At 47.4% G+C, this 25,615-nt stretch overlaps 2 protein-coding genes across 4 annotated transcripts in view; both read left to right on the forward strand.

Moving 5' to 3' along the window:
- The window catches only part of Duox (dual oxidase), a 448,965-nt gene that overhangs the window by 316,158 nt on the left and 107,192 nt on the right, over positions 1–25,615 (forward strand). For all 3 annotated transcript variants that reach the window (XM_065437132.1, XM_065437133.1, XM_065437135.1), the window contains one exon: positions 6,220–6,383. In XM_065437132.1, the coding sequence (XP_065293204.1) occupies positions 6,220–6,383 (164 nt within the window). The remainder of the gene's footprint in view (positions 1–6,219; positions 6,384–25,615) is intronic.
- LOC135906006 (uncharacterized) lies at positions 20,876–21,757 on the forward strand. Its single transcript, XM_065437158.2, has one exon. The coding sequence runs from the start codon at positions 21,024–21,026 to the stop codon at positions 21,747–21,749; it is 726 nt and encodes a 241-aa protein (XP_065293230.1). The 5' UTR covers positions 20,876–21,023; the 3' UTR covers positions 21,750–21,757.

Below are 25,615 nucleotides of genomic sequence, written 5' to 3' on the forward strand. Positions count from 1 at the left end.
CTGAGCCAATACTGATCCTTAGTTAGGAAGAGTGTGCAGAGCTATGTAGTATACGTACCGAAAGGGCTTGACAAGTTATCATCATCATCATCATCATCATCATCATCATCATCATCAGCCTAGTTACGCCCACTGCAGGGCAAAGGCCTCTCCCATACTTCTCCAAATACCCCGGTCATGTACTAATTGTGGCCTTGTTGTCCCTGCAAACGTCTTAATGTCATCCGCCCACCTGACTTTCTGCCGCCCCCTGCTACGCTTCCCTTCCCTTGGAATCCAGTCTGTAGCCCTTAATGACCATCGGTTATCTTCCCTCCTCATTACATGTCCGGCCCATGCCCATTTCTTTTTCTTGATTTCAACTAAGATGTCATTTACCCGCGTTTGTTGCCTCACCCAATCTGCTCTTTTCTTATCCCTTAACGTTACACCGATCATTCTTCTTTCCATAGCTCGTTGCGTCGTCCTCAATTTCAGCAGAACCCTTTTCGTAAGCCTCCAGGTTTCTGCCCCATATGTGAGTACTGGTAACACACAGCTGTTATACACTTTCCTATTGAGAGATAGTGGCAACCTGCTGTTCATGATTTGAGAATGCCTGCCAAACGCACCCCAGCCCATTCTTATTCTTCTGGTAATTTCCGTCTCATGATCCGGATCCGTGGTCACTACGTGCCCTAAGTAGATGTATTCCCTTACCACCTCCAGTGCCTCGCTACCTATCGTAAACTGCTGTTCTCTTCCGAGACTGTTAAACATTACTTTAGTTTTCTGCAGATTAATTTTCAGACCCAACTTTCTGCTTTGCCTCTCCAGGTCAGTGAGCATGCATTGCAATTGGTCTCCTGAGTTAATAAGCAAGGCAATATCATCAGCGAATCGCAAGTTGCTAAGGTATTCTCCATCAACTTTTATCCCCCATTCTTCCCACTCCAGGTCTCTGAATACCTCCTGTAAACATGCGGTGAATAGCATTGGAGAGATCGTATCTCCCTGTCTGAGGCCTTTCTTTAATGGGATTTTGTTGCTTTCTTTGTGGAGGACTACGGTGGCTGTGGAGCCGCTATAGATATCTTCCAGTATTTTTACATATGGCTCATCTACACCCTGATTCCGTAATGCCTCCATGACTGCTGAGGTTTCGACTGAATCAAACGCTTTTCGTAATCAATGAAAGCTACATATAAGGGTTGGTTATATTCTGCACATTTTTTTATCACCTGATTGATAGTGTGAATATGGTCTATTGTTCAGTAGCCTTTACGCAATCCTGCCTGGTCCTTTGGTTGACAGAAGTCTAAGGTGTTCCTGATTCTATTTGCGATTACCTTAGTAAATACTTTGTAGGCAACGGACAGTAAGCTGATCGGTCTATAATTTTTCAAGTCTTTGGCGTCCCCTTTCTTATGGATTAGGATTATGTTAGCGTTCTTCCAAGATTCCGGTACGCTCGAGGTTATGAGGCATTGCGTATACAGGGTGGCCAGTTTCTCTAGAACAATCTGACCACCATCCTTCAACAAATCTGCTGTTACCTCATCCTCCCCAGCTGCCTTCCCCCTTTGCATAGCTCCTAATGCTTTCTTTACTTCTTCTGGCGCTACCTGCGGGATTTTGAATTCCTCTAGGCTATTCTGTCTTCCACGATCGTCATGGGTGCCACTCGTACTATATAAATCTCTGTAGAACTCCTCAACCTCTTGAACTATCTCATCCATATTAGTAACAATATTGCCGGCTTTGTCTCTCAACGCACACATCTGATTCTTGCCTATTCCTAGTTTCTTCTTCACTGTTTTTAGGCTTTCTCCGTTCCTGAGAGCCTGTTCAATTCTATCCATATTATAGTTCCTGATGTCCGCTGTCTTACGCTTGTTGATTAACTTCGAAAGTTCTGCCCGTTCTATTCTAGCTGTAGGGTTAGATGCCTTCATACATTGGCGTTTCTTGATCAGATCTTTCGTCTCCTGCGATAGTTTGCTGGTATCCTGCCTAACGGAGTTACCACCGACTTCCATTGCACACTCCTTAATGATGCCCACAAGATTGTCGTTCATTGCTTCAACAGTAAGGTCCTCTTCCTGAGTTAGAGCCGAATACCTGTTCTCTAGCTTGATCCTGAATTCCTCTAGTTTCCCTCTTACCGCTAACTCATTGATGGGCTTCTTGTGTACCAGTTTCTTCCGTTCCCTCCTCAAGTCTAGGCTAATTCGAGTTCTTACCATCCTGTGGTCTCTGCAGCGTACCTTGCCGAGCACGTCTACATCTTGTATGATGCCAGGGTTTGCGCAGAGTCTGAAGTCGATTTCATTTCTAGTCTCACCATTCGGACTCCTCCACGTCCACTTTCGACTAACCCGCTTGCGAAAAAAGGTATTCATTATCCGCATATTATTCTGTTCTGCAAACTCTACTAATAACTCTCCTCTGCTATTCCTAGAGCCTATGCCATATTCCCCCACTGACTTGTCTCCAACCTGCTTTTTGCCTACCCTGGCATTGAAGTCACCCATCAGTATAGTGTATTTTGTTTTGACTTTACCCATCGCCGATTCCACGTCTTCATAAAAGCTTTCGACTTCCTGGTCATCATGACTGCATGTAGGGGCATATACTTGTACCACCTTCCATTTGTACCTCTTGTTAAGTTTCACAACAAGACCTGCCACCCTCTCGTTAATGCTATAGAATTCCTGTATGTTACCAGCTATTTCCTTATTAATCAGGAATCCGACTCCTAGTTCTCGTCTCTCTTCTAAGCCCCGGTAGCACAGTACGTGCCCGCTTTTTAGCACTGTATATGCTTCTTTTGTCCTCCTAACCTCACTGAGCTCTATTATATCCCATTTACTACCCTCTAATTCCTCCAATAACACTGCTAGACTCGCCTCCCTAGATAACGTTCTAATGTTAAACGTTGAAATTATAGTGCGACGCAAAAGTTTGTAATACGAAGAAAAACATTCACGCCGACAGCCTCGCATGGCCAGCCAGTGCCTAAGTGATCTTCGGGCAGCCGTTTTATGCCTTTTGAATGGGCAGTCTCCTGGAATTAGAAACAATTGTTTTGTTCGGCATAATAATGCACCTATACAGCGTACATGCTACTTCCATGCGGTCAGTTTTCGCCCCTATGTGACATGGCGTGGCAGACAGGTCAAGTGGGCTTGATCGGAAACATTTTGAGCAGTAGTGGAATGCAACAAAGACGTTGAAACGGAAATAAAGTTTTCTATTTTGTTCTGCCTCACCTTGATTAATCATTGTGTAGACACATTTTTAAACAAACTATTCTCGTACTTTGTGACGTGGCGTAAAAGGCAGACCATGTAGGTGTGGCCCGAAAGTGTTTGACCAATAACAGAGGGATAAGCAACGCAATGGCACAGAAAAAGTTCGGAATAGCTTTACGTTTGAATGAAGGGAAAATCTGACATCCACTCGTTTGTGGCAATTGCTACAACTGGGTTTCCTTTGTAGCAATTGCTACGAACGGGTGCATGTCTGACTTTCCCTTTAATCATTACTTCTCTCCATCTTGCGGGTATCCGCAGAACTATTACGTCAAACACTTGCCTTTGCTTCGGGTTGTCGACAAATTCTACTTCGCCCTGCCATCTGCTTGCCGCCTGGCTAGCTCAGATGGTAGAGCGGCTGCCCCGGAAAGGTGGTGGTCCCGGGTTCGAGTCCCGGACCAGGACGAATTTTTCTTCAACTATGAGGCTTTTCTTTCGAGGAACGCGTATGGGTTTCCCTTGTAGTAATTGCTACGAACGGGTGGATGTCTGATTTTCTCTTTATTCATTGCTTCTCTCCACCTTGCGGGTTTCCACAGAACTACTACGTCAAGCCGCTTTACGTTTATGCGCCTCAGATCTGGAGCGTGCTGATGCGATCATTGTAAGGGCACATGCAAACCTTACCAGATTAGGAGGCAAGCAGCGACGTGGGAAACGCAATGCGAGAGAGCAGCGTGTGCAGTCTGGCACATCTACTTGAACAGCAGAATTTAGCATTGTGACACAGAAGAAAGAACCACCACATGACAGCTAGAGTGCTAATCATGTTGTTCCTTCATCTGTGCCATGTGTCGCTGTAGTAAAAAGTTGCTGTGTAACTTGAGGAGTGTCTTACATACACAACCACACCGCTCTGTCATGTAATTTCGAATGCGTTATTAATTTATTCTAGAGCATTATGAGTGTGTTCCTCTCCAGGTCTGACACTCACTAGTAGAGACTATTGTAGACATATTGCATAATTGTTTTTTCCCCCTTTTTAGAACAATTTATTCGCAACAGCCACTATATCTGGGTCCTCGAATTTGTTTTAGTGCAGTGATATAATAACAACCTTCATTTTATCGGCCTCTTGACATGGCGAGAAAGCATTTGCGGTCTCGTAAAGGGTCAAGACACTATGCGCGAATTGCCATTATAGGAAGTCGAGGCCATATTAATTGGTGGCAGTTTTCTTCAAGCAGTTCTGACATACTGAAACTTGCGCTTATTCACTCGTTCTGCTCATTCTATTAAGTGAAGCCTGGTCGTGCAGACGATAAAGAAAAAGAGTGCAACCCAGCTGTTGAGAGAGCGCCGGAAGTTCACTAGTTTTATGAGTGGCAGAAGGTTGCACAAAGTAAGTTTACTATATTGTTCAAACTATTTGTGCAAACAACTTCGGTGAGGTTGTCTTCATCAGGATGTAAGCTTGAGTTCTTTAGGGTTGCCGTGCCATCACTTATGAACTTTCGCTTGCCGTAAATGAGGAGGTTCCATTCAACGATGTTTTTTTGATGTTCGCTGAAACCAAGCTCACACGTGTACAGTCGTGATGCACGCCATATTAGTAAGAGCTGAGCTCCCCATCGGGTCTTGCAAGAGCAGGTCGAAGTTAGCCGTTATCCCGAATGTGCATAACATTTTCCACAGGATCAAAAAAAAAGCAGCCAGGCTTGCTAGGGTCAGTGTTGTCGTCTTGGCCTCAACAAATTCGGCTCCTTATGCAGTAAAGGGAACACCCATCAACGGTGCCCGTGCATTGCGGCAAGAAAATTGTCTACGAGATGACCACCATGCGTGGAGAAACGTATGTCGGGAAGCCCGGACGGTGTCTCAACGACCCTTTGCGACAACAGCCATACTGCGTCAAAAACAAGAATGGGAGCAATCTCGCCATTCACTGTGGCGATTGCGTGTGCAAGCTGGTGCTTCAAGAGACTCAGGTACTGCGCCGATACCAAAACAATCGACCACGTGAAATCTTTAAAACCTTCACGATGATGCGCAAAGGCCCGTTATGCGTCAGCTCCCTTTCAGTCGTCCTCAGCTACAAGGAATACGGATATCTACTTCACTACTCACCATGTTTTTGTTCGTATTTACAGTCACACCTATGCGCGACTGGAATTTTAACCCCGCCCCCGCGCCCACCCGTTTGTTACCCTCCCCTTTTCAAGCTGTATATTTGTATACGCACGATAAACCAACCGTGGGTAGTAAGCGCCCGTGCTGTGTTTCTTCCACTAGTCCATGCTTTCTACCCCATTTTTCTACCATGGTAATTGCATAGCAACACTACAGAAGTGAACAGCAAATATACATTGGGACCCCTCCCCCCATTTTTTTTTATCTAGAATTAGTTCAGTTCGTGAGACTACTTACACACATTGCATGTGTCTCAACACAAACGCTGTTCTTCCACGTCGAAAGTAAAGCTTTGCGATGCCATAGCCACTAGCCTCACGTTACCTTTAGATGTTCTTAAATAGGTATGGTACTTTTTTGTACCGCTGCGGCTTGTACCAAGGAGAAGCAATCACAAAATAGGACGCTCGCGCCGAACAGGACACAACGACGTTCCCTGCTTCTCCAGGACCTTCCAAATCAGTGCCACTTCATTTCCGTGCTGTCAACATTTATTTCATTGGATAATGCTGAAGCATGCACGAAGAAAGAAAGTTAGTATGCATTTGTAACCTAAAAACCTGTTTGTACTACTTATTTTCATATTGATGTCTTACGGCATGATTGCATAACAAAAGGTTTTCTATTTCTGTAACAAATTTTGAATATTCCTGCAGTAATTGGTTAAAAATATTTGAATATTGATGTGAATGCTAGAAGTTATACGTGTTCATTTTGGTTAAGTAAGAGCAGGCTAGAGAATCGTTTCGAAGAACTACCGTAGCATGGGTCATATGTTGTTCTGCTCTTCTAGGATGACAAGTTTTCAAATAAACCAGCCTACGGAGGACCCCCCCTCTTGGACCGTCCACAAATGGAACCAAGTGACTACGTTCCTCGAAGAGAACCGGCAACACGTATTCTATTTGTTTGTCTTCTACGTGGTCACCATTGTGTTATTCGTCGAGAGATTTATCTGTAAGAATATTTTCATTACTCTTTTATTCTGCCAACGTAGAACTAAAGCAGTGTGTATGAGCGAGAATGAAAGACGCACAGCAAATGACTAGCATGCAAATGGCTTATTTTACTTAAGGCGGAATACTACTACTACTACTACTACTACTAATAATAATAATAATAATAATAATAATAATAATGGTGTGGTGGTGATGATGATAGTAAAAATAATAATAGTAAACACAGCGTGAGTGGTAATAATTTTCAGGACCCTGCACCTCTATTGGGACCGCTTTTGTTTAACATTTACATGAATGATCTTGCTTGCTTACCGCGAAAATCAAAAATTTATTTATAAAACATTTACTCACGCGCTGTCGGTGTGCTGCTGCGTGTTGGTGAGCCCAATTACTTGGATTTGGCCATGTGTTTTAAGTAAGTTCAGTTCGGATGAGCATGTGAAGGCTTGCTCACAATTATAGGATCCCAAAGTAAGGCACAATGGCGGTAATTACACGCTCATTACTGAGGAGCACGATGTAAGAAAGGCACATCCTATTCCGCTGCGTTATTCTCTGCTGAAGTCACAAAGCGACCAGTTCAAATGCATACCCTTCTGGATATGACAGCGCCGTCTGCGTGATGGATCAGGAGATAATTGTATTCAAGGAGGGGGATGCGATGGCCGTCTAGGAAGAATATCTTCAAAATTCGGCACTCTTGCGGTTAGTGTAGGTTGTACGATGCAATGTGATTTCGCAGTGCCGTAACGGCCAGCATTCTGACGATGTTCATCTGAGAAATAGAAGCCTTCCTCTAGTGTCAACGCGTGTTGCCCATCGTTGTCCTTAGTGCTCCAGAAAGCCACGTCGGTGTAGATTGTACGGTGCATGTCGGAAACGTGGTTGACCTTTCGAAGTATAATGGTCGTCTCCAAATTAAACTGAATCAGTCAGAGCATGGCACCACCATGAGGTTCCTCGAAAAATGGCTGGTCGTCAGCCCTAAGGAAGGAGATGTCATGATAAATAATAATAATAATATTAACCTTTATTACATTCAGTCATGTCGTTGTTACAGATCCAGCCCGCATAAGCAACATTGCTTGTGTGCGAGGCTGGGCAGTCAGCTGGTAGTACTGACATATGTACAAATAAATAAAGAAAAAAAGAGGAAAAAATGGTATTGCAAAAAATGAACAAAACATATTGTTTGAACAAAAGATATTGTTGCATCAACAGGAAAAAAAACACATTGGCATTAAAGATGACTTCACAATCAGGTTCGCATGCTTCAAATGCCGAAGGAAACTTCAAATAATATGGACATTACGTATCAACCATGGCCTTCAATGTGATTTTATTTGTTCAAATGTTCCTGCCATATCATTCTCATTCAATTTATTGAAACTAGCCGGCACGTAGAAAGCACGCGTCCTCTTGCCGCAATTTGTGTACACACGAGGTACCACATATTTTTCTGTCTGACGTAAGCTGCGAGATTTCACGTTCAAGTTTTTGAATTTAGTAGAAAAATAACTCTTATACATGGTGTCGAACAAACTTGTTGCTCGACAAACAACATGTCTGACTGGTACATGCTCAGCGAGACATCTTCCCCATGGCCAAGTGTGCCATACGAGAGGCTATAGGCAAGTTTCGTTAGGGTGCGGTTAATTATCTTAAGTCTACTAGAAGAAGCAAAGCCATAAATTGTTATTCCGTACTTTATGATCGATTCCCCAAGTGCTTTGTAAACCATTTTACGAACATTTACATCACAGAAAGATTTTCGGGCATACAAATGAGCGCACACAGCACGTAAGCGTCTTGCGAGCTCTTCAATGTGGACGTTCCATAACAACGTGTCGTCGAAGTGTAGCCCTAGGTATTTTGTGCTATTTACCAGAGTTACCGGAGGACATGAGCATGCAAGGCATCCACTGGTGTGGAGATAAACAGGGGAAATATCCGCGACTGCTTTATGTGGGCTGCCAAAACATATCATATTAGTCTTCCATTTAATAATGAGCATTTTGTTGTTAATGAACCAATCAAGTAGTTTACAGACATCATGCTGTAACACTCTAGCGGCTTCCTTCGAAAGTTTGTTCGATACAACCAAAGCCGTGTCATAGCGTATAAATACATTTTTGATTTTAGTGGTAAGCAAGCAATATCATTCATGTAAATGTAAAATAAAAGCGGTCCCATACGGACCCTTGCGGCAACCCTGATTTAACACGCAACAAAGAACTACAGGACTCCGCCACACGGACACACTGCTGTCTGCCTGTTAAATCATTTTAAAAATATCAGTGATACGGGCCTTTCAAACCGCATTTGATTAGTTTTGATAGTAACTGTTCATGATCTAATGTGTTAAATGCTCGTTGTAAATCAGCGAAAAGAGTCAAAACAACATGGTTTTATCGATTTCGTTACAGATATAGTCATTAAAATCTTTCAACAGGCCCACAGTACTCTGTCCCAAGCGAACGTCAAACTGCGCCGGGTTAATAAGGCTAAACGTTTCACAGAATGAGGCCATATTAAGATAGACTGTTTTTTACAGACTATTTTGTTTTACAATACAAAAGACGAAAGAATTCAAATTGGTCGGTAATTCTCGCAAAGTTTATGAGATCCTTTCTTATAAAGAGGTCTCACAATGCTAACTTTCATGTTTTCCTGTATCTGACCGGTTTTTAATGTTTCATTTAGGATGTAAAGTAGTGTTGATTTGAGCACATCGAAATTCGCAGCTACATCTCTTATCCTAATTTTATCAAAACCAGGAGATTTTGTTAAACTCAGGATCGTATAATATCCCACAATTCTGCTTAATCAACAGTATGCGAGAAAGCAGAATGAATGTTAGAGAACGTAACATTGTTTCGGAGATTTGCCGGAATGCACTCATTTGTGATGTTGTTTACTGATTCGATAAAGTGTTTGTTAAAATCATTCGCTATCTGAACAGCAGGTGACTCGAGAAAGGCGTCCGCAACAGTGTTATCAATAGGCTTTTTTTCAGGTCTCCCTATTAGAGTGTTAACCAAGTTCCACGTTTTACCGGTATTACGACTGCAAGCTGCAAACTTGCCTGAGTGGTAGCGCTTCTTAGCTAGTCTTATTTTAGCGTTTACTTTGTTTCTCATCTGCCTGAATTCTTCTCTTGCAAGAGCGTCCCCGGGTTTATCTTGGCATTTTCTAAGGAGTTTGCTCTTAACGCTGCAAAGCTCCATTATTTCGTTATCAGTTCCCGGGCTCTTATTATTTCTTCTTTTAAGCTTTATTTTCTTTTCGGAGTAAAGGTAAATCTTTCTAAAGGCCTCTAAAAACAGTTCGTAAGCCTTTAAACGGCTGTGCCGCGTTAAAGAATCCAAGTTAAATGTTCTTACACGTTTATCTACTTCATTAGAATACAAAACATATTTCTCTACAGTCTTTGTTTCAGTTAAAGCAACAGCATCTCCTGAAACTGCTATAGCGATAAAGTAGAGGTCTGCTACTTTTTTCCTTAATAACACAGCCAAATGAATTATATTTGCACATTTTTGTGCTGATATGGTCTATACATGACCTTGTTAGACGATGACCGAGAATTTCCTCTCGTGTATAACTCTGAATTTCGTTTTCTAGTCCGTAGCTTGCCAAAAGTGTTACGTAATCAGATGTTGCAGGCTTATTTGTTGTAAAAATGTCTTTATTAATATCACCGGCCGAAATAATGCTGGTTCTGTCGGCGTAGTTTTTGAGGAAGCTTGCGAGATCGTCTAAACCTATATTTTGGTTAGTGCTCGGTGGCCTACAAACAGCACATGCCGTAAATTCCAGATCTGCTTTAGTCATTAGTACAGTAACTACTTCCGCATCTTGAAAATGAATGGACACTCGTTCGAAGTGCCAATCATTTTTTACATAGACCGCTACGCCGCCACCTCCTTTGTTATCCCTGCACAAGAAGTAAGACTGAAAACCATGCAGTGCGAAATGAGCGCATTCGCCTTTTGAAATATTGATTTCTGTTAAAATTAAAACATGTAGTGATGGCAATGCTTTAGCTAGGTGAATCTTTAACATGTGCCAGTGTTTGCGCAGGCTTCTCACATTCACATGGATTAGCTCAAGCCATAAGCTACTGGAAAGACACGACGCCCACTCGACTTTTATTGATAGCCATTGTTCAGTTGAGTGTACTTGGTCAATCATTTCAGATGATTTTATTTAAGCCTTGTTCATTGTCAATGCGTAACACTGACGTTCCTTCGCGTTTTCTTACAAATATTCTGCCATTGCTCACCCAGACGAAGCAATATTGCTTATATTTCGCCAGATTTTTTGTCATCCATAGCAGTTTCTTCACTCGGGAAGTTAGATTATCGTTGAAGTATGTCTTTTCACCCTTCAATCTGTTCCGCCTTTCAATCCAACGCTCTTTTATTTCACTCCTTCAAAATCGCACCAGAATAGGTGGGACGAAGTTAGCTTTGCCTTTGATTCTGTGCACGGCTTGAATGTCGTCGTGACTAAGCCTAGGAAGTTCTTGTTTGGTGGCAATAGATTCCACCACCTTTCGTAGGAACTCGTTATAACTCACTTTGACACCATGGATTTCTAAATTGCTTCTTCGTGAATACCGTTCAAGATCATCTACTGCTTGCCCCATATTCGACAGCCTGTCAGATTTGGCCAAAAGCTCGGCTTCCAGTTAAGATTCTTTATTTGTTTGTTTCCTTAAGTTCCTTTTTATGCACCTCCAACTTTTGCAGGATTGTGCCATAATTAGATGAAAGCAATCCCAATGCTGTCTCAATACCCTGCAATACCGTCCTCTGCGCCAGCATTTCCTGGTTGGAAGCCTCGAGCTTGGCCAACTGCATGTCTTGACGCCTTTCTAACACATCTAGTCGACACAGTACGACATCAAGTTTGGCCAGTACATGTGTCAGTGACAGCTCGACCGATACATCTGTTGCTCTACCTGCCTGGGTTACGCCGTCACCGTTTCCAGTTGGCAGTCGCGATGCACGATTTACACAAGTGAGGCACACACACTGTTGTCTTTCCTTAGTGAAAAAGTTTTTCAAGTTTGTTTTCGTGACCCCCGAGCACTTTCCTGCATGATACCCATTGGCGTACTCGGCACATGTGAGGCTCTGCAAAACATCAGCAATCGATTTCATGCACGCGAGGCAATCAAACTCAGCCATCATGAAAACAGTGGTGCAGTCCAGCGGATAAGTACGCAACAATGAAATAAGCAAGAATACCTAATTAGGCATTCTTACCTATAAAGCAAAGAAGCGGTCAGTCTCCACTTTGCAAGTACTCCGCCGGACTGCCCAGGAATGCAAGTTTAGACCAGTTAGGAATATTTGTCAACGGTGCTCAATAGATGAGACCAAGGGAAGGTGCATCTTCGGGAAGCAGCGCGCCGATCTACATGGGAAGTGAGAGAAGTGACAGAAAAGAGCACTGACTTATAACAATTGTTATTGCGCGCGTGCACCAGGCTTAAACACCCCGCTATGGCACAACAATGTGTCAGCATTGCACACTCACATTAAAAGGCACGTCAATTATTAGCCGCCGCAAAAGCAAACCAAACTAGAGAGATTATTAAAGTTCACAAGTCTGATGAGTGCTGGGCAAGTGTCGCTTCACTGTGCAATAAAGAAGTGCAACATTTAGACACATGATCTGTATGTCGTTTGTTGGAAGCAAAGTACGGAACACGTGTCGCCCAAGTGCAATTTCTGTTGTGCAATGGCGTGGTATTTAAGCCTTGTTGAGGTGTGCAATGGCATTTTAAGTCGGAGCTCTTTGCGAATGTCATTTCTCACTTCCCATGTAGCTCTGCGCGCTGCTAACCAAGAATGCAGCATTGCCAAAATACCCGTACAGCCACGCTTGCAAAGAAAGTTGAGATAGATGGTACAAGCGCTACTAACAAGTGTGGAACGACAGAAAGCGGCGTTCGTGTTGTCAACTTCTCTACTCTTGTGTCCTGTCTGCACGCCTCACCTCTTCTTTGCATAACAACAGGTGTGAATGTTTACCGGAAGAAATTCGCTGCCGCAGAACAATGCTCGCATGCGTGCGCCGGAGACACCTTGAAACCAGCGACAGGAGGAGCAGGCGTGAAAACAAGGTGATAGGAGAAAATGTGCTTTCAAAGCGCGCACAATTTCATCATGAAATGTGAAAATCGGGGCTCTCTTTCTTTTGCAGGCTTCAGAGTGTCCTGGCCGCACGCGTGCGTTGTCCTTGTGCTGGCGCTGCGAAAAAGAAGTATTGCGATGAACGTTCGCAGTCGGCAGCGCTTGTCGCGTCTGTCTCGCGTTTTTTGTTCCTCTCTGTGGCGCTTCACCATAGTGAAAAACAAGCCGGTAATTAGTGCGGAACCTTTCCAAGTCTTAAACCATTTGTTAACTGCGGTTTGTCCTCTTTAGCGCTTGAAGTAAGGCGAGATATTGTAAAAGGCTTTCTTGATTTGTACCACCACAAAGTCCACTACGTGTATGGTGTTGCGTGAGCGTCTCGCCTGACGTGAGATGGATTCTGTTAGAATTTTATTCCCACTAGTTTGTTCATGCAGCACATTATGAACGCTAACTGCACACATATCACTGTGTCTATCATGCGCCGTCGCTTGTGCATGCGTAGCGCCGCCACCTGCTGCCTTCGAGCCTGTCGCGCCGGCACAAACTTGACGATAAGAGGGCACATGCTCGTGTAGGGGACCCTGTGACCCCGAGTTTCTAAATGTACTTGGCGCACTATCAAGACTGATAGCATCCATTTGCACCCATATCTGGTTCCGAGGCTGCACACTCCTCAGCTAACACCCGTTTTCGCCTGTACTGAATGTTTTCATTCGTTCTAGAATATTAACGAGAACAATTTTGGACATGAAAATTTCCTATTGCATTCGTCGTGAACTGAATTTTAATAATTAAGCACTTTTAGCGACTCTAGGAAGGCTCAGGCGGTCCTTTTGAAGCTGAGAGATAAATATAACCACCTGCAGACCTCCGTGTGAGTAGCCGTATAATTTTGCGCATTAATAAAGTGATCGGTGGGTCTCCATTTTCTAATTAAATTGTCTGTCTGTCTGTCTGTCTGTCTGTCTGTCTGTCTGTCTGTCTGTCTGTCTGTCTGTCTGTCTGTCTGTCTGTCTGTCTGTCTGTCTGTCTGTCTGTCTGTCCGTCCGTCCGTCCGTCCGTCCGTCCGTCCGTCCGTCCGTCCGTCCGTCCGTCCGTCCGTCCGTCCGTCCGTCCGTCCTCTTACGCCAACCCAGTGAACCACGTTCTCAATCTGCTTGGGTCACTAGGTATGTGCTCCTAGTCGTGATGCGATTTGGCCGTTCTATTGCCGACACCCGAACTTCCTGATATCCTGCCCTAGCCGTGCCGTTGTCCGCACGCCTTCTATGCCCACCAAGTGACCCAAGTTGTCTACTAGCTTGGGGCACTAGGTATGTGTTCGGGGCTGAGTGCTGTCACGGTCGTGGCGTCGTCGTCATTCCAGCTGTTATCCGACTCTCTTCATGCCGTTATCATCACACCATCGTCGTCCCACAGTCGTCTTCATGCCATCGTGGTGACGCTGCCATTTTATCGCTGTCACCGTGTCTTCAGTAATGTCATTCCATTGTCGTCATGCAGTCGTCATACTGCTTTCCTCATTCCATGTGTATCAATATTTATTCGCATTGTAATTGTATTGTAATATTCTTTAGTCATTCAAAATTTCATCATCAATATGGCTACGCCTACTACAAGGCAAATGCCTTTCCCATACTTCTCCAGTGGCCCCGGTCATCTGCTAATGGTGGGCACGGGGTCCTCGCAAAGTTCTTAATCCCATCCTCCACCCAATTTTCTACCACACCCTGCTACGCTTCCCTTCTTTTGGAATCCAGTCCGTAGCCCTTAATAACCATCGGTTATCCTTCCCTCCTCATTACATGGCGGTGGTAGTGGTGATGAATTGTAGCAACAGGCGGGTATAGCCTGGCGATCAAGGCCGGCAATTGCTCCACCCGAGCATCTCTTACAAAACGGCTGAAATGTTTCGCCGTATGTCCATTAAACCTGTCTATTCAGGATGCAATAAGGAAGCGTGAAGTTTCTTTGCGACCTATGACTAATCCCTCGGGAAATATGAGGTGGTGCAGGCATTCATGCCGAAGGTCCTTTTTGCAGATTCTTCAGGAGAGCGTCCCTTTCATCTGGGAATTTCTGGCAGGGCCACTAAAAGTGCTCAATGTCTCCTGTCTCGTTGCATGCTGTACAGTTCGGCGAAATGATTCGCCCCGTCTTAAGTAACCAGGCCGGTGTACTAGCAGATCCTGTCCTTATTCGATATAGAAGTGAGGCTTCTATATCGAATTCTTCCTCTCGGTGAAATCTCTTGGTAACGCAGGGCATATGCGGTGGAACCTAAAGCGAGCTAAAGTGATTTCGAATCTCAGATTTTTTCTCCTGATTATTCTTTGGCGCCTTGACTTTGGGAGGATGGCAGAGCGTTGCGTATGCAAGCGCATCGGCTTTTCCGTTGCCAGAAATAACAATGTGGGAAGGAATCCACTGAAACTTTACTGTAAAGCCTTTGTTGTTCAGTTCTTTCACGATGGCTAGTGATTTGTGTGGCAACTTGAAGAAGAGCAGACCATGGTATAGTTGTTGTAACGCGGCCTTTGAGTTCGTAAGGAGAGCCACATTCCGCGGAGCCAAAGTCTTTAGTTTCCGCAGAGCAGAAGCTATTCCTACGCCTTCCACAACTGTCGACGAGGCTATATAGTCCAGGCGGCCAGACCACGTATATCTTAGAGAGGGGATGTAGAATGCAGCTGGGCAGTGGTCTTCGTCTGCTTTGACAGAGCCATCTGTATATACTTGTAGGTGATTCGGGTAAGTCGTGCTCAAATGTTTCCTCATTACATGCCCTGCCGATGCCAATTTCTTTTTCTTGCTTTCAACTAAGATGTCATAACTCGAGTTTGTTCCGTCTGTAATCTTCTCTTTTCTTGTCCCTTACGTTACACCCATCATTCTTCTTTTCATAGCTCGTTGCGTCGTCCTCAATTTAAGTAGACCCCTTTTCGTAACCCTCGAGGTTTTTGCTCCTTAGGTGAGTACTGGTAAGACACAGCTGTTTTACAGTTTTCCTTTGAGAGATAACAGCAGCCTGCTGTTCATGATCGGAGAATGCCTGCCAAACGCAACCCAGATTATGAACAGCAGGTTGAAATTATCCCTCAAGAGAAAAGTGCATAACAGCTGTGTCTTCCATTCAAAAATTTTGAGGACACTTAAGTTTCGCCGTTAAGAGTGGAACGCGATATCGTTCTAAGATGCCCGACTGCTTGTCACGCTTCCCGGCAACGGCCGGCTATGTAAATGTTTACCGGGAAGCGGTGGTGGCGAACGGTATGCACGAAGCCGAGTTTTCTGGTAGAAACGCGCCCTCTTGCGTGGGCCGATCTCCTGTTTTTGTTTCACATTTTTAGTATGTGTGTCTGAGGAGATCTAACATAAAAGGTACGCGCTGTCCGTGTTCCTATCCATGCCATCTGATTGTGGGCTGTCATTCTCGAAGTTCCGAGGAATAACTTTGCAAAGAATGAAAGACAAAGTACGAGAAACTTTAACGATAGAACATTGGGTGTGCGGGGTTAGGAATAAGTTTTGCCTAAACGACGGTTGACCCGGAACACGGGGTCTTTAACGCTAACGTGTTGATAATGATTATGTCGCTCTTATCATGCCGTCATTGTCAGACAGTCGCTAGCATGCATCAATTGTCAGATGCTCGTCGTAATGAGGTCGAAGTTGTGCCATTGAAAGCACTCACAGTACAGGGTGTTAACAGTTTTAATGCGAGAGCTTGGTAAAAAAAGATATAGCGGTAAAGTAAGAAAATACAGTGCCGTTTTCCACAGGTGTCACTCGTTCGAGTGTCTCTCCTCGTCGGCCTCCGTGCTAGCTTCTCGAGCACCACGTGTGGAGCCGAGGTGGGGAGGAGCCTTGAAAATGCGGCGTTGAAATCTGATCCCAAACCCTGAGCAGCGTTTGACGCGACGGGTGGCAATATATCTCAAACCCTGCTGACGCGGCTCCCTTGAAAATTGCGCCTGTCGTCGGAGGCGGGCGACAATTTCGCGGTGTCCAACCTTGTATCGTCTCAGTCGCTCGAACTTGACGATTTTGTCGTTGAGCTTGCCGGGCACATGGGGCACATGTGGAGCCCTGCCGATCGCCGCGGTATTCTCTTTTGTGAGAGCCGTTATTTCGAAAGGGTCTTCGTTGCGAGCATCCAACGCACTGGCTAGTTCGAGTAGGACGAGATCTCCTGGTTGGAGGCTCGGCGTCCGCTGACTCTCGTCATTGCGGTCTGTTGCTTCGCTTTGGCTTCGCAGGAGCTCTTGTATCTTCCCGAACCTTCGCAAGTCCGTGCAACCTTTGAGATTGGTCAATGTCTTGCTCGGCCGATGCGACGTTCAGCTTCCTTGTTAGCTTCGAATCGTAGCTATGCATGAGCCGGAAGGGGCTGCAACTGTCATGACAATGTTTCGTAGCGTTGATAGCGAGTGTGGCTCGGGGTAAATCCTTATTTCCCGTGCCTTTGCTGCTTACAATTTTGCGCAGTACTTGTTTCACGATCCCGACTATTCGCTCTATCAAGCCATTTGACTGAGGACAGTATGGTGCGGAGTTCGCATGTGTTAGTCCAGGTCTGTGATGAAACTGGCTGGTTCACTTGTCCACGTATCCCCTGGCCTGGTCGGTGCTTGTAGTCAGTTTTAGCAGAGGACTTATGGTCCGCTGCGCTCAGACCAACATGTCCCAAGAATTTTCACACAGCTGTCAACCTGGTAGTACAGTGCGCGTTCGCATAGTGCTCACACCAGCAGTGGAACATAGACCGTTGCATACGTTCCGCTACGACACCGATTCATCGGGAGGATAGGGTGCGTCTCCTCGTTGCTTTGTTGTTTTACAGCCACGCTGAAGGCGCGTGGCTGAAAAACTCACTTGTCAAAAAAATTTGCTGTGGCGTAGCTCAGCTAACCCTGCGTGTGCAAAGTTAACGCTTTCTGTAGCCTGGTTAAATCTTGGTTCCACTTGGTAAACTTTTCATTTAGCTGTAATTATTATGCTTAGGTATACAGTCATCGCTAAGTCAGATATGATGGCTGTGCCTAGCTTGGTGCCTAGACATGACTGTGATTAGGCTTGGGTAGACACGCATCGTTTGACGCGGTGACGCCTGTTGTGCCACGGGGAAATCACAAATGCTAGAGATGCAAAGAGACGCCGCAAATTCACCACGAACATGCGCAGCGTCGAAGCACAAACGGTCAGGGCGTGAACGCGCTCGCTTTATTGATCTCGACGGTGCGACACCTGTTGCATTCCAGACCCTCTTCAGTGAAGCAGCTTGCCGGGCAATATCCGCGGGGGGGTTACATGCCGCTTGGCGACGACTACTGAAAGCCTCCTTCTCTTGCGTAACACCCAGAGTTGACCTGGCCTCGCTCTCATCCATTGTCAAGCTCGCACTGACTACGCGAGCGAGACGCTCCCCTTAGCCAAGCGCGCGGCGAGTCACGTGGCCAAGCGGTGACCCAGCTGTGGAGAGCGCATGCACCAAGCTGGCAGCGAAGCTCGGCGCGGCAAGTCACGCGATGCGCTGCGAAGGCTACGGCGCAGCTGCGGTCAAATGAAGGTCAAATTGCTCGCGACGTTGAAACTCGCCTCGACGTGGTTAGTAAAGCATTTGCTTTAAAACTCAGTATCCTTGCACTCTATGAAGAAAGATAACCATCGATGGTGCCCCTTAAGTATGCGGGCCCCTTAACGGCGAAATGCACCTCCGTCGTGGGTCGGCCTGGCATTCCACTATCTTCAGGATCGGCACACTTATGGTGAGAGCTGAACGCCTGCTTCACCTCCGCCGCGGGTCATCCCGGTTTTGCACTATCTTCGGGATGAGCCCAAATATGGGGAGCGCTTAACGCCTGCTTCACCTCTGCCACAGGTCGGCCCGGCATTATACTATGTTCGAGATCGGCCCACGTATGGGAAAAGAGAAAGAGATGCAAATGAGAGAAAGGCAGGGAGGTTAACCAGACTTAAAACCTCCGGTTTGCTTTGCTACTCTGCACTAGGGGAAGGGAAAGGGGAAGTAAAGACGGAAAGAAGAGCGAGGACAAAAATAAAAGCGTGAGAAAAAAATCTGAAAAGGGACGAAATGGGATCATTGTAATCTTTCTAATAGGCCACTGTCACGTAAAAAAATCAACAAAGCCTTGACCGACTTTTACTGCGACGACAGTTCACGTCGGCATTCCAAAACTGACTGTTCTGAAGGTGGCCTGTCGTGAAGGCGTGCCAACGCGGTCTCTAGTGACAGCCGCTGCGGGCTGTATTGAGGACAGTGGCAAAGCACGTATTCGATAGTCCCCTCGCCGCCGCAGTGTCTGCAAGCCGCGCTGTTGTCCATACCGACTAGGAAGGCGAAGGATCTTGCGCAGGCGACACCAAGCCACAGTCGGCAAAGTACTGCTGTTTCGAGTCGAGAGAGTCCAGATGGGGGTCGAAGTCGAAGGGGTGGGTCCCATCGGTGTAGACGTGTATGCTTTAAGCTTGGTCTGCATGTATGGGGAGTTTTGTGTCTACATACGGATGCGATCCCGCAGGAACTAGCCCTTAAAAGTTTCGCTGCAGAAAGCGAACTCAGCGCAGTTCATGCAGCCAGCGGTGCACGTAGAACATTAGCGGAGCTAAGCCTAGCAGCGCTCTGCTGAAACTATCTGATGACGCTCGGAACTCCGAATCGTGGAATGCAATTGATTGCCATGAAGTTGAGGTAATGCATCGACGACCTGCTTGGTACAGTCGCGGCGTCCATGTGTCTTGTGGGGGATCGATGCACGCGTGGGCGTGATCTCCCTTTTCGTTCAGACGTCCTATTCGGTCTAAAGAGATGGCTCGGCGGCGATTTCTCTCGGCTTGGGGCACCCATCGCTTCACGTGGTCCGGGGGTTGATTAAGTGGCGTGTGTAGCAGGAATCGACATGCTGACATATATCCTTCCTCATCGATGGCCAACGATACCTTCACCGAATGAGTTCTCTTTGTCTTCTCGATGCCTAGGTGGCCGTTGTTGTCGTGAAGGATGATCATGATGCTGCTTCTGGGGGAAGCGGGTACGACCACCCGCCGGTGACTGCGACCTCCTTCAATAAATGTTTTCGTTACTATGTCGTTTTCGATTTCGTAGTTGGCGCTCTCACTGAGGGCGTCGCTCAGGAATTTTCGGCATTTCATGTCTTTCTCTTGAAACTGGCGTTGACAACTGTGTTCGCTCACGACCACTGCATAGCAAGAGAAGTCCAAGTAAGAAAGGCTCTGCTCGCTTGGCTTTGCGTTCTCTGACTGCGTCGAGAGTGCATCTGCCGCAGGATTCTGGCGTTCAGACTTGTGCTTGACGTCGAAGCAGTACTCTGCTCCGTGGGGAGTCCACCTTGCAAACTGGAGGTTGCTAGTGTCTTTCTGGATGAGATGCTGCAAGCTGAAGCTGTCCGTGTACACCGCGTAGCGCGGGCCTCTTTCAGGTCACCAGAGAACTTCTCCGCGACAGCCCAGTGTAGAACCATGCATTCGAGCATGTTGGAGCCTTGCAGATGCCGAATGCCATGCGAACATATTCGTATTTCCCGTCTGGAGCGACGAACGTAGCCTTATGATTATTCTCCGGCTTCATCCGTATCATGTAAAAGTCCGTCTTTAGGTCCAGAACGGTGAAGTAGACAGATCCTTCCCGCATGATGTCAATTACGTCCTCCATGACCGCTCGATGGTTTTTCGTTCAATTTGCGGTAGTCGAGGATGATGTCGTGGGGTGATGTGGTTGGTCGACGACAATCATTGGAGCGCCGTATTTGTTTTCCCTTGGACTTATTATTCGCTTGGCAAGATAATCGTGGACTTGCCCTCGTATGAACTCACGATCAGCCGGTGAGCACCTGCACGGCCTCTATGGCACGGGTATGTCGTCTCTGAGCTTGATGCTGCATTGTGAGTGCGGGGACATGCCCAGAGAGTGATTTTCCAGGTGAGCACTTGGTGAAGCTTCAGCAGAATAGAGGGGAGCTGATCTTTCTCGGTATCATTGGCGTCCTTGTCATTTTTCACACGGCGCCTTCCACCGCGTGGGTGAATCCGTCGTTCGGCGTGGTGCACTTGGTGCTTAGGCGCATGAAATGGTCACCTTCCAGAGCGCACTCGTTCGTTTGTTGGCAGAACGATGCAATTACCCATTCTCAACTGCGTTGTCCTATGCTCCGTTTCGCGAACGTCTCGGGCGACGGCGCTTTCTCGGCGGGCTTGACTGGCTGACGTCGTTTAACGATTGCGACGTCGTTCGTCGTTGTTATATTCAGTTTCGTTATTCATTTCAGTTCTTTATTCCGCAGGGGGCGCTTCTGTTCTTCATTATATATATTGTTTGTATATGCTAAATAAACGGATTTTTACTTCGGGACGGCTGGAGTCTGAGTTCCACCTTCGGTCAATACCACATTGGCGACGAGGATTTCGTGAACGTACCCCCAGCCCCGCTGCGCCGTCCGTATCCGCCCACCATGAGCTTCACCGGGCTTGCTCCGCCACCGTTTTTCCTTCCGACGCCCGGCCGTCCGCCATTGCCATGGGAGCAATGGGAGCAGATGTTCAACGTGTACTTGCTGGCATCCGGAGCCGCCGCGTTCAAGCCGAAGCAACGCAAGGCTATTCTTTTGCATTGTTTGGGGGCGGAAGGCCAGCGTATTTATCAGACGCTACACGCAGGGACCAGCGCCGCAGCACCGACCGCGCCAAGTGCCGCAGCACTCGCCGTTGACAAGTCTGTCGTGGCCCCTCCTGACGAATACGACTCTGCACTCGCCGCCTTACGGCACCAGTTTTCGACGTCACGCAACGTTATCATCGAGCGTCATCGCTTTCACCGCCGCAGCCAACACACAGGCGAGTCCGTTCATGACTTTGTTGCCGCTCTACGGGAGCTAGCGTCACATTGTTCGTTTGCCTCGCAAGATGATGCTCTGCGGGACCAATTCGTTGCCGGCGTAGCTTCCACTGGCGTACGTGAGCGGTTGCTGCTAGAGGGTTCCACACTTTCATTCGAGAATTGTGTTCGAATTGCACTTCAGTTTGAGCAGGCGGCTGAAGAGCTAAAGGAGCTCCCTGCTTCGGTCGAAGCAATTTCATTGCGGCAGCGTCGAAAACCATCGTCGCATTCTTCGAAAAAAAGGAATTCACAACCGGCAGCCACCTTAGAGCAGAATTTAACGAGGAGCGCGGGCGGCTAACGTGCGCCGCAGCGGAACCGCCCCCCTCAGCGGAACCGAGAACAGAGTAGCCGCTCCGGCTCGCCACTTTGTTTCCGATGCGGCTCGCGGGACCACATCGCGTCAGCGCCGCGGTGCCCAGCGCATGGCAAGACTTGTTCATTTTGCGGTCGCAAGGGCCACTTTCAAAGGGTATGCAACCGCAAGCTAACCCCAATGCAAGGAAGAGTCCGTGAAGTTGAATTTCATGAAGATGTTTGGTCTTCCAGCAGTGCTGAGGAAATTTTGACTGTGCAACGTTCCGCGCGTAGCGGTATTCATATTCAAGTGCAAGTCGCGAATGTCACTTTGACATTCCTTGTTGATTCAGGGTCGTCTGTTTCAATCCTGTCGGAGCAAGACTTCTCTGATCGGTCTAGACGGCATTAAAGCCTTGGATCTTCGCATTGAGGGTTCTGCTCTCAAGTGCTTATACACGTCCATTGCTCCGCAGCCAACTGTTGTTGACCCGCTATCCTGTTCTATTTCCACACCGTCAAGCACGCAGCCCCCTAACAAAGTTCTTGCGCCAGCCTTAGCACATGAGTTCAGTTCACTTTTCAGTCCCGAGTTGGGTCTTGCTAAGGGGTCCACAAACACTGTAGCAGATGCACTTTCTCGGCTACCAACACCTACCTCGGAGGCAGAGATTGCTAAGGAGGAAGAAATTGTCTCGTTCATTGAGCCATCCTGCGTGACTAAGGAGCAATTCAGGCAGGCCTCCCTCGACGACAGTTGCCTGGAAACCGTCAAGTCATTCGTGCTGAGTTTCTGGCCGCCAAAGAAGTTCATACCAGAAGAGGCGAAACCATTCTACGCCATTCGGGAAAAACTTTCTGTTGTCGATAACCTGCTTCTGCGTGGAGAGCGCCTCGTTGTTCCGTCCTCCCTTACGGCTCAGATCATCGGCACCGCGCACGAGACACATCCGGGTATCACGCGCACGAAGGCGCGACTGCGTGAGCGGTTCTGGTGGCCACGAATGGATAAGCAAGTGGAAACAGCAGTAAAAAACTGCCCTGCCTGTCTGGAGGCAGATATGTCCGCCAAAACATCACCAGCACCATTGCAACCTGTTAAATGGCCTGGGTGACCGTGGCAAAAGCTTGGCCTAGACATTGTTGGTCCTTTCGAGCATGCAGCTTACAACAGCAGATTTGCTATAACGCTTGTTGACTACCATTCTAAATGGCCAGAGGTCTATTTTTGCAGCAAAGTATCCACGAGCACCGTGAAAGACTTTTTAAGAAGTGTTTTTGCCCGTGAAGGCTATCCGGAAGAGATCGTTGGTGACAATGGACCTCGGTTCACTTCGCGTGAGTTCATAACATTCCTGCAACACAGAGGCATCAGTCTTTCACATTCTTGAGTATACTATACCCAAGCCAATGGGCAAATAGAACGTTTCGATCGCACATTGAAAAACTTCATTCAAGTCTCACTCCTCGAAAGAAGACCACTCCGGCAAGCTGTCACAGAATACCTTGCCATTTACCGCTGTACTCCGCACGCCACCACCGGGGTCACCCCAGCAGTTCTGCTGCATGGTAGAATGCCCCGAACCAGGCTGGATATCGTGGGTTTCTCAGCACCAGCATTTGCAGAAGATCCAGCCAAGGAGTTGGCGCGACTTCGTCAAAGGGTTCGGCGTCGGCAGCGAAGCAGCAAGCACTACACGGACGAAAGGAGAGCCGCCAAGAAGACGAAGATAGCCGTAGGCGATTTTGTCCGCGTCAAAAAACCGTCCGTTCGGTTCAAGGGAGACTGCGCCTTTTCTTCAGCAACTGAGGTGATCAAGAGGAGGGGACCAGCCTCTTTCCGACTTGGAGACGGCCGTACGTGGAATGCCTCCAAGCTTTCCAGGGTTCCAGAGAGGGGCACCTGGAAACCAGGCCCACCTGCCACGCCGCAGCCGCGGTCTCCTGAGGCGCTACAGCCTGCCACGCCACAACCGCTGTCTCCCGATGCGCTGCAGCCTGCCATGCTACAGCCTCCTTCTCCTAGTACGCAGGCGCTGTCTCTTGGCATACCACAGCAGCAGTCAACGAGCCCGTCGCCGGTGCGACGTCCAACGCGGCCGACCCGAGAGCGCCGGCCACCGGCCTGGCTCCAAGACTATCAGACCAATTAGTTCGCGGTCTGACATTGTGTTGTAAATATGTGTTCTGCCATTTTGTACATAAGTTGTAAATATGTGTAAATAAGTACAGTGTGCATGCTTTGGGGTTTTCGTTACTGATACTTACAACTAACCACTAAAAATAAGGGAGGGAGTATGTTATATTCAGTTTCGTTATTCATTTCAGTTCTTTATTCCCCAGGGGGCACTTCTGTTCTTCATTATATTCATTGTTTGTATATGCTAAATAAACGGATTTTTACTTCGGGACGGCTGGAGTCTGAGTTCCACCTTCGGTCAATACCACATCGTGTGGAACGTCATGTCGACACTAGAAGAAGAAGAAGTTTATTTACTACATAAGTACACTGATATATACAAAGCGGTAGAGATGGCAGGATAAAAGCTGCATAACGGCAGCTTGACTAGTCCCACCTCCCCATGAACAACACGCAGCAACATGGCAAGATATTCGTAGATATTCGATCAATTCGTTGCCAGTCCGAGGCGAGGAGCCAGTCGATCGCGCTTGGTAGCTCCATGACCACGAGACCTCCGACACGAACATTCGTTGTACCAACAGTGGCGTCCAGCGTCACCGCGCGCGTCGGATGCATGCTGCGGTTGAGCACTTGGATCTCCCCGCACAAGACTCATTTATGTATTGGGATGTCGTTGCTCAAGGCACTCACGCTCAGGGCAGATACGTTGGCGCCACTATCTAGGCATACACGCACGAGTCGTTTCTTGACATAGCCACTCACGATCGGTAGAGTGCCGCCTGTCGAACGCAAGAAACAGTTTGCTTGCCTTGCCGTTGACGGCGTTCGGCTGTTGTTTTTCCTCGTATCGCCTCTCGTCCGCCAGGGCCGTCGCCAGAGTCTTGGGATTGCCAAAGTCACACGACAGATGACCGAGGTCGACGCAGTTGTAACACGATCGGGTGTAGGTGGTTCGGGGGCTCGGAGGTCTCATGTCGTTTCTCCATGCGTCCGGCATAGTTACGGAAGTAGAGTCATTGGCTGGTCTGCAACGCTCGTCTGACTTTCAAACACGGCAGGCCGCTGATGGTGGTGGTCGACCTTTCTCATATAGGGCAAGAACATTAAATTGGCGCCTTGTGTAAAAGAGAGCAGATCGGTCGATGAGCTCGGTCACGCTTCGACAGGGTTGTGCTGCCAGCGGATTAGCGCAGGTGTTGTCGTCGATACCGCTGAGAATCAGCGAAATTCCTTATTTTTCCGCAAGTGCCTTCTCGGGTATGGCGTTTTTTGAGTACATATACTGAACGACGGCCTCGTTGTTCTGAAAGTGCCGTTTCGATTGCAGCTCGAGAAACTTCTGCATCGTGAGCCTCCCCTTAACCATTGGTGTGATAGCTTGCTTCCACTCCTCCCACGTGTCATATAGCCTGCTGTAAGCGCTGTGCCAGTCCCTGTCTGATCCCGTCAGTCGGTTCGCTGTGCTCGCCAGCGTGAGCGAGGAAGTCGAATGAGCGAGCGCCGCGATCCGCTCCACTTGCGCAATCTATCGCTCAGCACTTTTGGGGGTGTGCGGTCGCAGGTTGGAATCGCGGACGATGTGCCCCTCGTGGAATGGAAATGGATCGCATACGTCGTTGGCGGGCCTCTCGAGAGCGCGTTCGCTATTTGTATTTGCCTGTTGACGAGTGCGGCAAGGATCTGAGCCATGGGAGGACCTGCACTGAGGGAGCCCTGCGTTGGAACAT

The sequence above is a fragment of the Dermacentor albipictus genome, chromosome 1, assembly GCF_038994185.2.
Source record: "Dermacentor albipictus isolate Rhodes 1998 colony chromosome 1, USDA_Dalb.pri_finalv2, whole genome shotgun sequence".
NCBI classification, from domain to species: Eukaryota; Metazoa; Arthropoda; class Arachnida; order Ixodida; family Ixodidae; genus Dermacentor; species Dermacentor albipictus.